The sequence below is a fragment of the Carex rostrata genome, chromosome 11 (assembly GCF_964058835.1).
Source record: "Carex rostrata chromosome 11, lpCarRost1.2, whole genome shotgun sequence".
NCBI classification, from domain to species: domain Eukaryota; kingdom Viridiplantae; phylum Streptophyta; class Magnoliopsida; order Poales; family Cyperaceae; genus Carex; species Carex rostrata.
In genome coordinates, this window is record NC_135928.1 from 1,690,364 (window position 1) to 1,708,168 (window position 17,805).

Here is a 17,805-nt window from a genome sequence, read left to right on the forward strand (position 1 = left end):
TTATCAGTTCTTCTAGGACCATAGAGAAAATAATTTACTTTTTTTAAATAAATTGACTCTATTTAAAGAGACTAACTATAAATCTGATGCAACTGAGAAAGCAATTTGATGCAAAACTTCTATTATCTATCTTTTACACTACAACAGGGCTTCATAAACGAAAGGCATAGCATCAAATTAGCTACAATTAAATTAGCATCAACAAGATAGCTAAAATTAGCATCAAAATAGCTTTCAAATATCATCATTCTTACAAAACAAATTCAACAAAATATCTAAAATTAAAACATAACCCTAAATTATAACCTAACACTAAAGATCATCTTCATTACTAAAAATCTAACATTAAAATATCATCTTCATTACTAAAAATCTAACATTAAAATATCATCACTACTTGCATATCATTACAATTAAAACAACAGTCATCACAAAGACATTTAAAGCAACGAGAAATTTAATCTTCTCCGCTAATTTAATAAGACGAGAGTTGTGTTTCTTCCATTCTCCCATCTCAACATCATATCGAGCTTCATTTCTACGAACGTCCGATACCACATGCTCGACAACACTCCACTGTGTCAAAACCAGAAAATAAATGTCTAAAATGCATGAAATGAGTGCAGCATAAATGTCTAAAATGCATGAAATGAGTGCTACATTTGATTACAGAACTGACCCTGAGAGTAGCACAAGTGGTACTAATTCAAGTCTTCAATCCTTATTCTGCACCAACACAAAAAATCCAAAATGGGAATTCAATGGAAAGTCCCAACCAGATGAAACTTAAACTTAAATAAGAGATCCATAATTTCATTATGTCATATATATAGTTGAGCTGAGGCTATCATACAAGTAGAGAAAGGCCTAAATCTGTAAATTATATTGTCAGAGTCCTTGGACGTACCAGTCGTTGGTATAACCAGATTATTCCATTAGATAAAGTTAACAGGAGGTAGACCCCTTCACCCCTGACCCGTGATTCCTCCCAAAATAACTCACCCGTAAAGAGGAAGAAAATTAAAGGATAAACTCAATTAAGTATAGGTCAACAAAGGAAAATAACTCACCAAAATACGGCATCATCTGCACGAATCTCAGAACTCAGTTCAATACCAGAATACTAGAATCTCAGAACTCAGACAATTTCACGAGAAAAAGAGGAAGCAAAAACAAATTCTAAATTGAAGTCGAGATTCTTACACTCTACAGTAGCGGATTGGCTCGACGGAAGGGGAAGGGGATCTCGCTGTTGATGGAGAGGAGCGGTTCTCGCTGGAGAAGTGGGCGTCGAGAGCGGTTCAGTTCAATTGTCGAAGAAGAGAGGCAATCCGCGAAACTGTTTAGCGAAGAAGAAGAGAGGCTCGCTGGAGAAGAGAGGCGAAGAAGTGGGGGATCTGTTTAGCGAAGAAGAAGAGAGGCGAAGAGTTTCAGAGAAGGGATCTGTTCAATTGTTGAAGAAGAAGAGAGGCGAAGAAGGGATCTGATCTGTTTAGCTTCCGATCCAAATTAGATCTGTTCAATTGAAATTGAACGGTAACATTGAAAATACTAAAATACGGTTTTTTATACGCTAATTTTCAGAATTATTTAAATCAAAAATCTGAATTTAGTGTATACTTGTGGCAATTAGCTTAATTTAATAACTTTGGAGTGGCAAATAACTAATTTTAAGTTTTAGGATGGCAAATAACTAATTTTCAAGTTTTGGAGTGGCAAATAAAAAATTTTCCCTTACAATTATATCTTTATTGTGTATATTGGAGAATCAATACCTCTTCTTCTTATATATATAAAAAAAGGGATTCTCAGGCATGGCCTTTAATCTAGAGTATAAAGTTATTCTAAAGTTGCTATATGCATTACCCGTTATGTATAATCATATTTTTATGATAAGATATAACGGACTTCAATAAATTTACAAATATTATTTTCTTCTCTACTTTTTTTTTTTTTTTTTTGAAAAAAGGTAATGTCATGGAAACTAATGATTTGTGACAAATATGTTCCTAAACTTTTTTTTTTTTTACAACCAACATCAAATTATATATAGTCTGTGACAATAATTCTAATAATGATTCACTATTAAATGCATATGAGATGATTTAAATATTCTCGAATGTCTCTTATATAATAGGAGTAATATTTCCAATAATTTTTAGGCTACATCATATTATCTCAGATTGCTACCATATATACTTTGGGTCCAGATTGTCTAAAATAACTCAAACTTTAAGTTTGGATCCGGACGGTCTGGTCATATTTCAGACTAGGGTGTTCAAATGGTTCGGTTTTCTACCGAACTGAAATTTTTTGGTTTAAATGGTTCAGTTTTTCGATTCAAATGGATCGGTTCGGTTGAATTTTTGAATTATTTCGGTTTAAATGTATCGGCTCGGTTTAGACTTTTTAAAACCGACTAAACCGAACCGACCGAATTATATTGTTCAAGTATAGTTTATATTATGTTTGGTTCAAGCATTGTTTTTTTTTTTTTTTTTTAGTTTAAATATTTTAGAATATCTACATATTTTGTAAGTACTTGAACAACTTGTCTATGAATATGTGTAATTTTCATTACTAATGACATCAATAAATTTACTTTGGTTTGAACAAACTGAAATTTATTTCGGTTTGTTTGATTCGGTTCTTAATCGATTTATAAATTTAATTAGTTTGGTTCAATTCTAATTTTAAAAACCTAAGAAAAATTTGATTTGCTAATTTTAATTTGATTTTAACCGAATTGACCGTCTGAACACCCCTATTTCAGACCAATTCGGTCTGAAATAGCATTCTGAAGATCCTTTTAATATTCGCGGAAATTTTAATCGGACGGTCCGGATTCAAACTCAAATTATGAGGTCCTATAAGAGAACCGGATTCGTATGCTTCTGAACTCTTTGAAGGACTCTGAAAGGCGTTTTTGTAAAGTACATTATCAATTCTCTGTTTGGGCCCGACTCCTAGAGCCCACGGGTCTAATTACGGCCCAGTAAAATTGGGTCAAGCAAATATAACGCCGCTTCTAGTCTTCTACCTCTTTTTGCAACTTTTACTCCAATCAGGCCAGACCATTGCAAAGCCGCCTCTGTCGTAACGAACCCGTATCCTCTCAGGTATTGCACAATTATTGCAGAGGATCACTTACTTTACGGTTTGAGATTAAATCTCAACCGGCTTGGGATTAGGGTCACTATAGGGGGCCCCATTTTTTGGCTTTGAGATTCGTGCCAAGTTAAAAAGTACGGTTCAGATCTAGTAATTGTAAAAGATTCCCTTATCAGGTATTGGAGAGGATGTGAATTCCTGTCGTAACTGCCCAACGTCGATTTCTCAAATTTAAGCTTTAGACTGACGTACAAGTGTGGGTCCCTTTATCCAGTGCTTGATCAGATATATGCCACATGCCACATGCCACCATCGTCCGTCGCTATTGATTGTGTATTTTTGTGCTGCTGCCAGTACTTTCAATGCACACAAGGTGTTTGTCAAAATGCTTCACAGATTCTTTCCACTCGTGGTAGTTAAACGTGGTACGTTTATTTTTCCCTTCGTTTAGTTAATCTTTTTATGTCGTTCAGTATGCGTTCAAACAAGGATTATTAACTAGCCATAGCTCATTAGGTTTGGTATTATAAGGCGAAGAGGCTGATGTGGATGTTGCTGACAAGGATGGTTAACTTGGTCAATACTGCATGTAAGAGTAGAACAGGTAACTGTAAAGATACTTATAAAAATTTAGAATAACTTGAAACCGAAAAAGAAATCACTTTGCTACAATTGGTAGGTTTTCCTAAGAATAATGCTTTTTTTTTCTGAAGAAAGGAAAATTCCAATCTCTCACTTATAAATCCTGGATCTTGACTCTTGAGAGTTGACCAACAACACTAGGGCAACTGTCAAATAAAAAGAGGAAACAAGAACATATTCTTCAGATTGTCAATAAAGTGTGTAGATCTAGTGAAACCAAAACATATAATATATACTATACAAAAGATTTGGTCCATCTAATTATTCGCCTTTATACACTATATATATGTGCACTGGATTTGAGTAATTGAATCAACCCTCCTGAACTAACATGAGTGATCTCAGATAGCCAAGGATGAGTAGCCTGTGAAGTTTTTTTTATAGTTTTCAATACAGCAGTACTGAAGGACATATTGAAACGGTCCCGCAGGCAGTCTCCTTGGCTATTCTGAGTTGCTCGTGTTAATACCATTTTATACCACGATCTATTCCATAAATTACATTTGAAGAAAATAACAGAAAAGATTGAGCTTCAAAACACTAATAAGAGTCACTTCAGATAGCCAAGGATGATTTGCCTGTAACCTCTTTCTCGGTTAAAATAAGGGATTATTTTTCCAGAGTGGTGCTTCATGGGCAATCTCCTTGGCTAATCTTAGGGGCTCTTATTTCTGACTAATTTTATATATCAATTCCCTTGCAGAAATTAAATTTTCATTTCATATATGACTGACTTCATAGATCTCGTATGATGATATACTAATTATCTAGATCTTAAACTTCATTGATTATAACTCGCCCAATTCTCAAACGAGAAATTAATGGGCATACTCGGTTTTGATCAATTTCATGCTTCGCACTAATCTGTAATATTGCAAAGGAGACTGAGAATGAGAATGAGAATGAGAATAAGCATTCAGACAGAAGAAATGCAAATCAGGGAGAAGGATAAAAGGAAGAGCAAAAGTAAAAAAAAATTGGGGTGGTAGAAACAATTTGGAGAAGAGAAAAAATTATTAGCACTTTCTAGAGTAAATTACATTTCCAGCCCGAATCAATATAGATGCCTGCAAAATTTTATCTTTTCGACTTGAATTATCTAACCTGTTTATTTACTGGCATGATGCATACATAAATTATCAATTTTTGTGGAATTTTGACACCTTTTATGAAATATGAGGCTTGAGGAAGGACCTCTATGATAAGTAAATTTGCCGAATTATAATTTCTTTTGGTATTTGGTTAAACTTGTTCCGATATTTGGATGGGAAGAGCACTCATATGTGATGATTCCATTCTGAAACCTTAAATTTTAAATCAACTCCAAGCCAATCAACAGAATGGATGACAACATTGCAATCCTTAATTTCGTTGTTCTGTAGGTGGGTGCTAGCATCCGAAATCAATTTTTTTTACTGTCATAACTATTTCTATGGGATGACGAGTATAATTACGTAATTATTCATGGCATGCCATTGTAGCTCAGTAAGATATAGATTTGAATATCCAACGTTTTCTTTTGCTATCAGAATTATATTCACTAAATTCTGGCCTTGCTGCTTTTTTGAAGCATGCAGCAGTACCTCTCAGCCCCTTATTGTAGCGTGGCCGCCTTTAGCTGGGAAAGAACTATGTTCAAAATTCATAAAGCTGATCACTGTTTTTTTCCCAATCAACTACAATTTTTTTTTTTTTTTGAAAAAGTAGTTGTATGCTAGCTGATGCAATGTAACAAATATTTAGCTATATTTGATAACAAGACCAAGTTATCTATTTCATAGTTATATGCTCACAATAAATTCTATTGAGGATAGTTGGAACACGAGTCTGATTGAATAAATATGAACCAACGAACAAAACTAATGCACCAAAAGTAATTGGGTAAATCTTTATAACCAGTACTGCACAAGAATGCACCTAACCAGAATTAATTAGTGGATTTCAACTGTATTAATTAAACAAGCTAAGATGCAAGAAAAAATAGGATCCATCATGACACAAAATGCAAGTTTATACACACACATATGAGGAGAGAAATAAATTCAAGTGACAAATGGCACTGATACAATCTTGTTTGGTAAATCACAGATGCTTATCATGTCGTCCTGACATAACTTTTCTTTTTGACCATGGCTTCATGACATTGCTTATCAAATTATCGATCAATATATTACAACGGTGATATGAAGTTGCCACTAAACTGGCTAACTGATCAATCATGTGACAAAATCCTCACTGGTACTCGATGTACACTTTACAGTCTATACACACATTGGACTGGTGCATATTTGTTTCTAGAAGGTCCATATCAACAAGCCTAACATGACCAAAGAAAATTTCAAAGAGATGAATTTTCAATCATGAGTTAATTGGAATAGAAAATCTTCTAATTTTGTAATAATCCTGCCATTAGTATTTTAAATTGCAAGAATTGTTAGGGAAACCAGTTGTGCTGTGGTACAAAAGGCTTGTATCCTAAACACATAGATGTCACTGTTTAGATCATGAAAGCTGGGGCCTAACAACGCCTTATAATAAGAGTGGACCCCCCAATAATGCCACTGCCACACTTGTTGCAAGTAGCAACTTTCGATCCAACCAGGGTAAGTCATACTGCTAGGCTGTCACTGACAGCACATATCTGCTGACTGCCAAGGTCAATAGTCAAATTTGAGGTACTCATTGACATAGACGTGCAGATTCCGCCATGCACAATTTGCTTGATCATATGCCTCTGAGAGCAATACCAACCCTAGGGGCCAACATTGTTGGCCACTAGCAAAAAAGGGGCAAAAGGCGTTTGGAATATGCTTGAGGGACACTAATTCCTCTGATTGTACTTAAATATGCCATGTTAACTCTCTTATCTTAATTATTTACTCTCTATTGTGTTGCTAACTCCCTTAATATTAATCAAGCAACTTTGGTGTCTTTGCAGATTTAGTAGTGTAAGATGGCACTGCTGACCCCGACCTGAGGCACTGACATGGACTATCAATTCAGCTAAGGATGTGTGGCAAAGTCGAATTTGGGTAGGCATGAAACATATAAACTTAAAGAAAACAACATGTAACCCAAGTACTAATCAATTTGTTATAGTTGGCAGATTCCACATAGAATGATACTTGTGCTGTGAACAAAGGAGTTGCCACTCTTTCTGTAATACTTCATCCATATCTTAAAGAGTTGACCAACAGTGCAAGCTCTGCCAAATTAAAGACAATTAAGAACCAAGAACATATTCTTCAAAATGTCAATAAAGTATTTAGATCTGGTGAACCGAAAAGTATAATATATGCTTTGCAGAAGATTTGGCTCTGTATTATTCTCCACGTCATTATTCACATTTTTATTAACTATATATATCACATCGAAGCAAGAAATGGAAACCAACTCACCATAGCTAACTAGAGCAAATCTCAGATAGCCAAGGATGAGTAGCCTGTGACATATTTACCACAGCTATTGAAGGAAACAATCAATGGCTCCATGGGTACTCTTCTTGGCTATTATTAGATGTTCTTGTCCACATGTAATTTTAAACCTTGACCTTTCCTATAGATTTCATATGAAACAATAACGGGAAATATAATCTTACTAATACCAATAAGAGTCTATTCAGGTAGCCAAGGATGATTTGCCTGTAATCTCTCAGAGAATTCTATATTCCTTGAAATATTGGATCAGATTTCATTGGGGTGCTCCACAGGCTATCTCCTTGGCTAATCCGACTGGCTCTTATTTCTGGCTGACATTACACTCCAAAATTTCATGCATGATTCAAAATTTCAGAGTATTCTTCAACAGAGGTTCCATCCAATTCAAGAACTGGTATGATGACCTTCAAAAACTCTTAATTCTTGCAGTATTTATTGATTTATTTAAGCCTGTTAGTTTTGACTTGAGTTTGTTGCTCACTAACCTAAAAAATGAGAATTGATGACTGGATAATCCCAAAAGCAAGCCAGATCCGAAATGGGACAACAGTTATTAACACAGATGGAAACAAGAAAGAAACCCGAAGAACATCATTTCCAGTCAGATCCAAAATGCTCCTGCCTTCATCTTTTTTCCAACTTGAATGATCCAAGTTGCCCCATTTATGCTCCAATACTGCTAAAGTATAATAATTTGTTTTAGTGTAATTTGGCAATTTTTCTGCAACTTGCTGGAGAAAAGATGATTTATTAGATTAGTAGACCATCAAAATTGCCTCCAGGATAGTTAATGAGTTATAGCATGCAATTGTGCAGCTAACTTGATAGATCCAGATTGAACATTTATTTTATTTTATTTTATTTTTTCAATGTTTGTTTCCCCTCAAAATGAGAAGTTATTTCTTATGAAAGGTCAACATCTAAGGCTGCCCACTAGGCCACTACTCTGAGAAGCCAAATCATTTGGTCCGATGCCTTGTCGGAGCCATACGATTCACTTCAAGTGCGCACATGGTCCGTACAATCTTAAAGCTGTCTGCACAAATCTTGATGCGGATCAAACAACTCTGACAGGGCATGGACGGAGTATTATAGGTAACTAATTCATTAGAAATTATATTTGTTCTTCTTCTTTTGTTTGCTTTGAAGATGATTCGATCTATTTATGGAGTTTTAGATTCATCAAAAAATGTTGAACACTTCATCCAGTACATTATCTTCTCTTACAGTTGGAGTCATCTACTTCTTCAATTTTGGGCCAACTTCTTATGGATTTTTAAGCATAAATCACTATAAAGCATATTTTTTAGGCCGTCTTCAAATATAATTAGCCAGAATATAGAAAGATCTAATAACGGAATTATAGGGGTCAAGGCCCAATACATCAGATTAAAATCCTGCACATGTAGTTTATTATTCCACAACAAAAAAAAAATCCATTTCTTCTTCTTTTTTTTATTTAAAATTTTTGAAAGACTTGGTAGTAGCAAAAAATCCATTTCTTCAAGTCAAGTATTTGGGCCTGCCACAATTAACTATAAATTTAAGTAGTAGTTTTATTCCTTGTGTACCGATTAATGTCAATGACCAATTAAAGTAAAAATAAAATATTCCTACTAATTAGAACCAAAATCCTAATTGAATTAAAGAAATTAATAATACAACCTAGTTAGTGCTTCATTCGCTGAGAATCTAAGTTAACAAAGAGTTCAAACTTACAATGTACGGGTTATCAATTTCTATGGGCTCCATCATGGCTTTTGAATATTACAATAAAAATACACAAAAAAACAAAAGAATTCCTTGGTAGTTGCTAATTAACAAAATTAAATTAGAATGCAGGTACCCCTGTGCTATTGCATCGTGCGGTATTCTACGTTGCAGCATGACAAAGGCATGAAAAAACAGCCAAGTTCTCTATCTCCATTTCAGCTGCATGTGTATTGTAAGCATCATACCATATGTTTGTTTTGAACAGGAAATGAAGTAAATGTAAGTATCTCAATTGCTCTTGATCTGATGAAAACACAGTTTTGAACAATCAGCAACTAATCATTTTGTCAGCATTGTTGCCAGAAACAATCTTAATGTCTGTGGTGGTGACATTTAATTATTTGGCGCCATTTTTATTCACTTAATCTCCTCCTGCAATAGTCAAGGGTCATAACATGGTCTGTAACGGTGCCGACACATGTAAGCAATTCAGAGGCTTCTTTTGAGCTCCAAATTTGATCTCTCACATATTGTAGCAACAGATAAGGAGGAAGTGATTGGCCTTTGCAACAAATCTCAACCTAACAGAAGTTAGTTAATATAAATGATTATTAGGCTATATGTGTTTGAAGAAAAGTAAATTTTTCAGTGGACTTTTTCTAGAGGATTCGCCTCTATAGAATATATGCTCCTTGATTCCTCGAATAAAATATGATTTGGGTGGGGGGATCAAACAAAAAATATTGCTAAAAATACAAATTAAGGAATTGGAAACAAGGTTGGAGAGTCCTACACATTTTTTGATAATGGTTAGAAGATTGGAAAATTTAAAGAAGCATAGTCATTTAGATGTACCTTTTTGTTTGTTTGTTTGTTTTGGTTGTTGTCTCTAATTTTAAGGCTTAAACTTATGGTTTACTTAGCATATATAATTCGGCTTGTCTTCCAAAACTGTATCAAACTGTTGCAATATATGACCCTCATTATTGTTTATTTCGTCATTCAATCAATATGCATGAATTAAAATTAGTGTGAGGTTAATTAAGCTCTCACTAGTGCTTATTAATTATACACACAGATCGACTTCAAATAATGAATTTTAAACTATTAATTGATCTTAATTTAATCATGAAGTGAAGTGTTTAGATCCAAGTTTTTATTTTTGAGTCTGTATTGTGTAAGATTAAGATACAGAAAATTGTTAAAAAATGTATGCATAAAAAAATGTTTCAAAGAATGCACCACAACTCCACAAGTAATAGCTATCCATTAATTTCCTTATATATTATATACCTAGTACTGATTTTTCTTCTTCTAAAATTGATATTTTAGGGATCAAAATACATAAAGACATTGAAATTTGAGATACAAATGAAAATAAATATTTTTCAGGACCTTTATTTTTTAATTTACTAAAAAAATGTCATTAATCATACAAGAACCCAAAAGGTATTGAACCTTTTGCAATATCATCCGCAAAAAAATTGTAGTACTGAAATGCAATTTAATTCAACAATTATATATTGAGTGGAACTATATTAACAAAAAAGGAACCATGCATGCATAATGCTTGCTAAATGCCAGAACACTACAAAAAGAAAACTTCATTGTCTGGAGAAATAATTACACGTCCCATAGATTCTTTTCTTTCCTTTTTCATTAAAGAGTCTGTGTCTGATTGATTCGGATAGCAGTAGTCATTATAGCAATCATGATATTGGTTTCGTTTATATCATGAATTAATTATGTCGTGCTTCCATTGTGCATGGTTAGTGAAGAGAGACTCCATTTAGAACAGGGTATAAAAAACTTGGGGGGGGGGGGGGGGGGGGGGGGGGGGGCATTATTACCTTTTTCTTTTTCAAAAAAATAAAATATATAACTATATATATATGGGTTACTAACTATAGCATGAAAAAAAAGAAGAAGACATGAACTAATTAATTATGTTATTGTGGATTTACAATTTAAGCTGGATTACTAATGTTTGTGGGTGAAATATTTACTTTGCATATAATAGTTACATTGCAAATTCTATAAAAATTAACCCCACGAAGTTGGACCATGTCTCTACAGGTGACAATGGTGATTTATTAATTGATCTGCAGCTCCAAACATATATTACATTTGCTCCAATTATTGTTGAATAATATATACACATATAAATAATTAAGGAACCTAGTTCACCAACATAATGATAATCACGTTTGCTCACGTCTATTTCATCATGTAATTTAACTTCTCAAGTCGCCTTTTCAAGTAGAAATTAAAATGAAATGATACATGAAATGTGTGAACTTTTTATATTTTAATGAGGAGAGGATGATGTACTCGGTTTGACCGAAGTATTTATATTTTAATGAGGAGAGCAGGATGTACTCGGTTTGACCGAGTACTTAGTATATATGTATCCTTTTGACCGTGGTTTTGTTTCCTCTTTGAAGTGAAAGTGTGAAACTATATACAAAAGGAAGTAGAAAATCCAATGAAAACAAAGCATAAACAAAATGCCAGTTGCATGTATATAGTTGATAGGTATTATGGCGAATAATATACATATATGGGCTTAGGCTAAATTACTTCCGGACGGTCGAAGTGCTTATGGATTAAATTTAAAAGTTTTATATTCAAAATGTCGACCTAAGTTGTTCAATAAATTAATTATATAGTAAACACATAATATCAATTTTTATATTTTTTATAATTTTTAGAATATTTTAACTATTTTTTTATGATTTTTGAAAGGCCTAAAAATAAAAGAAAATTCATTTAGTTTTAGAGTAAAAATGACCATCTTTCAAAAATCATAAAAAAAAGTAAAAAAAAAAAATTCAAGAATTGTAAAAATCAGTATTCTAAGTGTTTAATATATAACCAATTTATTAAGGTACTTAGGTTGACGTTTCGAATCTAATATTTTGAAATTTGACCCGTAAGCACTTTGACTGAAGTGCTTCCGGAAACAATTTAGCAGGAATATATATATATATATAGGGTCTGTCTAAATTGCTGCTAGCAGCATTTCAGCAGAGGTGCTGCCGGGGCTATATTTAGCTGTGTGATGTCCAAACAACAAATCCAAACCGTTAGATGTTTAATCTATATTATAATCTACTTGGAGACCAAATTTTACATTTTTTGGAATTTTTTTTACTATATATTAAGCTGGATTGAAAACCGCTGATTTCAGTAAATTTCTGCAGCATTGAAATCAGCGGTTTTCAAACCAGCTTAATATATAGTAAAAAAATTCTAAAAAATGTAAAATTTGGTCTCTAAGTAGATTATAATATAGATTAAACATCTAACGGTTTGGATTTATTGTTTGGTCATCACAAAATAAAAAAAACAGCGGCAGCACTGCCGACAGAAATGCTGCCGGTAGCAAATTAGCCACAGCCATATATATATATATGTTAAAATGCACCATTGGTTTTGTGCCCCAACCATACCCCCATGTCTCTATCTCTGTTTACAAAGTTCAAATAGTCGTTTCGAACCGTTCATCTTGTTCTACATATTAAAATGTGCTTAGAGACCAAATTTTATATTTTTTGGAATTTTTTTACTATTTTTTTAGATAGGTGCAAAATCACTGTTTTTGGATGGTCCAGATGCAGTGATTTTGTACCTATCTAAAAAAATAGTAAAAAAATTCCAAAAAATATAAAATTTCGTCTCTAAGCATATTTTAATATGTAGGACAAGATGAACGGTTCGGATCGACTGTTTGAACTTTGTAAACGAAGATAGAGACGTGAGGTATGGTTGGGGCACAAAACCAATGGTGCATTTTAACCCTACTATATATATACACACACACACACACACACACACGATATCAACAAGAATGGGAGAGTATTCGCGACGATAAAAGTGACTATCTGCGAGGGTATACCGTCATAAAAATATTTTTTTCTATTAGTGAAGGTAGTATTTGCGACGATATACCGACAATATCGGTCGCGAATACTCCTCCCATTCTTGTTTACCCTCGAAATTATATATACTTCAACTACAAAGATACAAAAATTTACATCAATTAATCTTCTTATAGTGTGAGAAATCATATAGAATGATATCATTTTAGTAAATTAATGCACAAACCATGCAAAAATTCCCAATTGCTACAATACAAAACGTACTTAATGTGAAAAGTAAAGATATCCCGATTATTTAATTTTAAGATATCATGACTAATTAGTCTCTTTATTGAAGAGTTGAAATGAACATATGACCTAAATCAGTTATTTATGCACAAAGCTAACATATATATCTCCATTTAAGGTCCTTTAATTGGGTCTCATGTTTCTTTCACAAATATATATTTCAACAAAGAAGGTAAAATTAATTAGGAAAGAAGGAAAAGGCTGCAATCTTATTCGACAATGAACATAATATCTATGATAAAATATGGTGATGATACTAATTAATTAATAATGATAATGACGATGCTGTGCATGATAGATATGCTAATCCTATGTCTTTTGTACATGTCTGCTGCACATTCAGTACGCATGCAATAGAATCATTCGTAATATATATTATCTTCTTAGAAAAAGATGTAATGGTAGGCTTCAGGAAATCATAATTCTACCAAAGTTCAAGAAAATACCAGTAAAACTATGAAAATACGGATTCAGTGTGTTAATGTTTTCTTATACATTGTTGATTTAATTAATTGTACTAGGTTGCATTAATTGTGTAGCTAGTTCAATTATCTTGAAAGTTGTTACTGCCAATGTGAACTTTAAATTGTGAAACACTTCTTTATATGGCATGTTGAGGTTGGTAATTCAGAATTTCAGATCAAGGATAAAACAATAGATGCACACAAATAAATTAACTAAAAGTATGGATAACAAGGACAGTGGATCTCACAGAGGCTAATTTTTGTTTAGAATGAAGAAAACTAAATTATAAAACAATCAAAGTGTACCTCTGTTTCATTTGTCAGCCCAAGCTTGCTTGCCAAGTACTTCATCAATAGTCCTACTGTCATATTACAATCCCTATAATTAAGTGAGAAAATCTTATAAAAATCATAGAAATACAAGTAAAAAACTAAAAAAAAAATAGTGCATAATTAGGTAAATGAAATATAGAAAAGGTAAAAAGGGCTACTTGATTCTTAGGTAACTCCTTTCTATCTGAGGTAGAAGGGGCTCCATCGATCTGCAGTAATAGCAAGATTGCTTATGAATAAAGGAGGGTAGAGAGAGAAAGAGATGGGACACAAATAAAACATTTTATGAATTTCTTGAGTTAAGTAATGGCCCTGACAGGCGTAAGAAAGACACGACAACTACATAGAAACACAAATATACATATATATGAGTAGGGATTCACTTACACCATTTATTGATGACACCGAATTGTACTTCTACATTTTCAAAGTTTTCAAAGTCCAAATAGTCGATCTAATCCATTCAATACGATGGATATATTAAAATGTGCTTGCAGATCAAATTTTATATATTCTTAATTTTTTTACTATTTATTAAGTATTTTACAAAATCATTGTTTTCAGGCTATTGAATTTTTGTACCCATCTTAATAAATATAGTAAAAAAAATTCAAAAAAATTATAAAATTTGATCTTCAAGCACATTTTAATATATCTATCATGTTGAACGGTTTGGATCAACGGTTTGGACTTCGAAAATGTAGAGTGTAATTATCCGGTATCATCAAAAAAAGGGTGTAAGTGGATTCCTCCTCTCTCTCTTATATATATATGTATATGCTAACCCATTTTCTCTCTCTTTTTTTTCCCTTTTTTTTGGTAAAACGTTAGCATGGAAGTGACTAGCCTTTGTTAAATTTTAAGTAGCTTGAGTGCAGAGAAAAATACAAATATATTTTGATATTATTATAAAATTTCACAAAAGATACTTAACTACAATCTCAAAACCCTGCTTGCAGTGTAAGAAATAAGAATCCAAAACATTTGAGACAGCAATAGTGTGCATAAATTAAAGGAGGAAAACAAAAATTATAATGAATTCGATAAAATTAGAGATGAGCCAATTGAACGCTGGAAAGAGAACTTACTGATTTCGAGCTGCGGAGAGAACCAACCATACCCCGGCCTCAGGTCGCCGTGGTGGGCTTACAACCTTAAAATCTCCCCCTGTCATGGGACCGCATGATCCCCTTCCATGTGGTCCCAACATAGCATATCTCTGTCTTTTAAAGCTACCAATTATCTGCTTCTCCGCCTGATATGACAGCCTATCCGTAAACAATTCAAGCTCGATCGGGCCGCCTTTCCTAATTTCATGACTCGAGTTCAACCCCAATCGGAGCCAATCTTTGGGGTTAGTATTTGTGCCAGTTTCCTCTTTTTCTTCTGTATCTTTCGTTTCTTCATATGCTTTGTTTGCTAATACTGCGGCGGGTCTTTTCAAGAGACTTTCTCGATCAAGGCCGTCGAATCGTGGGTTGTTGATGAAGTTTGAGAGGGGCTCATGGAGTTGCTCAGTCATGAGGTTTCTTGTTGGCACCATGATTTTCATTTAGATTAATTGGAAAGTAATCAAGGAGTGTTGCTTATAGAACATCATGCATGATAGGTATATATAAATTTTCCCAATATAAAATAAAAGCATAAATGGTGCAATTGATGGTAATCGTACTTGAGTGTACCTATATTGAGGTGTGCTTGTTGTGGGGGTATATGGTGGGAGTAGGTTTGTTTTAAGGTTTGCAATTCTTATACCAGATGCGGGGCACAGAGAAGAAAAGGGAGAAGAAGAGGCGAATCTATGATCTCACTTTCCCTGGTTGGGCATAAATATTTGGGCCAGATTAGAGAGAGAGAGAGTGGGGTGTTGTAAAACCTTTTTAATTTAATTAATACTTCTGGACTCTTTCAAATGATGAATATGAACCGTTGAAACTCACCTACCTTACGAGTGATACGTCTAAATATAAATTTTTTAAATATTTGAATTAATTTAGTATAAAGTTAATTGGTCAAAATTAGAAGGTTAATTATTTAATTCGAATGTATAAAATTTTTACATGTAGACGCATCACTCGTAAGGTAGGCGGGTTTTAACGGTTCTGATTCGTTATTTAAAACCAATTTGAGAGATTTTATACTTGAGTTCACCAAAGAATTTGATGAACTTAAGAACACCCTAGTTCTACTCGGTGAAGAATATAAAACAATACAAGCAATATAAAGTAAGTGATCAATAGTAATTAATCATGTCTTTTACTGGAAAAAAAAAGTTATGTCTTTATGTGCAAATTTCGTTAATATAATGACTGGATTAATTGATGTAGAGAAAACTGTAGGTCCGATGGTCACCGGAGTTGTCGGATGCGCATTAAGATTTATGCGTATTCTGTTTTAAGACCCATTCATACGGATTTTTAAGTGCATGTTCTGTTTTATTTGTTTTTACAGCTGCAAAAATTTTGATCTGAAAAATGTTGATCTGAAAAATATTAATCTGAATTATTTGTCAATGTCTTTCTAATAAATCAATAAATCAAATTATATAGTATTCCAACTATTTTAAAAGAAATATATACAATATTTCTAATATTTCATTACAAAAAAATAAATATATTATAGCGTTTTCTGTTTAATTAAAAAAAAAAATTATTTGAGTACCCGTGCTACAGTACCATCGCTTAGAGGAATAATGTATTATGGTCTCCACTAATTATATTGTGTCCACTAATTATTATTCTAAAAAATATTATATAGTCTCAACTAATCATTATTCTAAAATCCCAGCAGTACCATTTCTTTATGGCCCCCCACTAATTATATAGTTTCTCTTTTACGGTACCCGCACTCGTTCCAGCGTCAACTTTTCTCTAACAAAAATAGTTGACTTCATAGGAATAAATACTTGAATGTATAGATATAAATACTTTTAGTACTTAGATATTAATACTTTCAGTGTCATATATAAAAAATACTTAGATATTTATACCTTTGTAGTTGTAAATATTTAGAAGATAAGATATTAACACTTAAAAAGAAGATATTAATACTTTGATGCGTAACTTGTTATGATTATCCCTTTTCGAGTTCTCCAATCATCACCGCGTCAGCCTTCCTCTAACAAAAATAGTTGACCTCATTCGTATAAATACTTCAGTGTATAAGTATAAATACTTTTAATATTTAGATATTGATACTTTCAGTCATATGTAAAAATACTTGCAAGTATAGATATAAATACTTGTACGGTGAGGTATAAATACTTGCGCGATGACGAGTCTGAAGGTACGTCATCATGGATCTCATTTGAAAGAAAAAATTGCGTAGGTATTAATAATTTAGAAAAAAAAAATTGTGGAGATTTTGCAGTTCTTACAGGAAGTTATCTTTCTACATTTAATTTTCGGTGGTCCCTCGCGGGTACAGTGCGGGTACAGTACTGCGGGTACTATTATCTCCGTGCTACAGTACCCGCACAATAAATAATTGTTCACCTCATAGATATAAATACTTCCATACTTAGGTATAAATACTTCCGTGCATAGGTATTAATATTTCAGGAAAAAAAATCGAATTGTAGAGTTTTTGCAATCCCCACAAAAATTTATTTTTTCACATTTAATTTTCGGTGGTCCCCACTACGGGTACTGTTACCAGCTTCCTAAAAAAAACTTAAACCGCAAAATAAATTTGCATTTTTGGAATTCCAAAATTCAAAACTGTAATTTTTTTTTGCGGTTTTGAAATGTCTAAAATTGTCGAAAAATTATGCGGTAATTCGACATAAAACTGTGAAATAAATCTGTGGTTTGAACAGTTTTCGAAATGTCAAATAGGATGTAGATTTTGAAATTTAATATTTTTTGGATACTAATAAAATTTTCGGTACTTAGATACTCTCGGATAAATACGTAGCCCTTGAAAATTAGAGTATCG

The 17,805-nt window shown here is 33.0% G+C and overlaps 1 protein-coding gene and 1 long non-coding RNA gene across 2 annotated transcripts; both read right to left on the reverse strand.

The window, feature by feature from the left end:
* Positions 1–216: 216 nt before the first annotated feature.
* Positions 217–1,523, reverse strand: LOC144562284 (uncharacterized). Its single transcript, XR_013514038.1, has 3 exons — positions 1,204–1,523; positions 680–726; positions 217–576 (listed from the first exon to the last, which is right to left on the reverse strand). It is a non-coding gene; the product is annotated as an uncharacterized LOC144562284 (long non-coding RNA).
* Positions 1,524–8,782: 7,259 nt separating this feature from the next.
* Positions 8,783–15,656, reverse strand: LOC144562416 (uncharacterized). The gene is made up of 5 exons (XM_078311634.1): positions 15,552–15,656; positions 14,958–15,398; positions 14,028–14,078; positions 13,843–13,915; positions 8,783–9,484 (listed from the first exon to the last, which is right to left on the reverse strand). Exons 2-5 carry the CDS (start codon positions 15,389–15,391, stop codon positions 9,317–9,319), a joined length of 726 nt encoding a protein of 241 aa, XP_078167760.1. The 5' UTR covers positions 15,392–15,398; positions 15,552–15,656; the 3' UTR covers positions 8,783–9,316.
* Between the last annotated feature and the right edge of the window lie 2,149 nt (positions 15,657–17,805).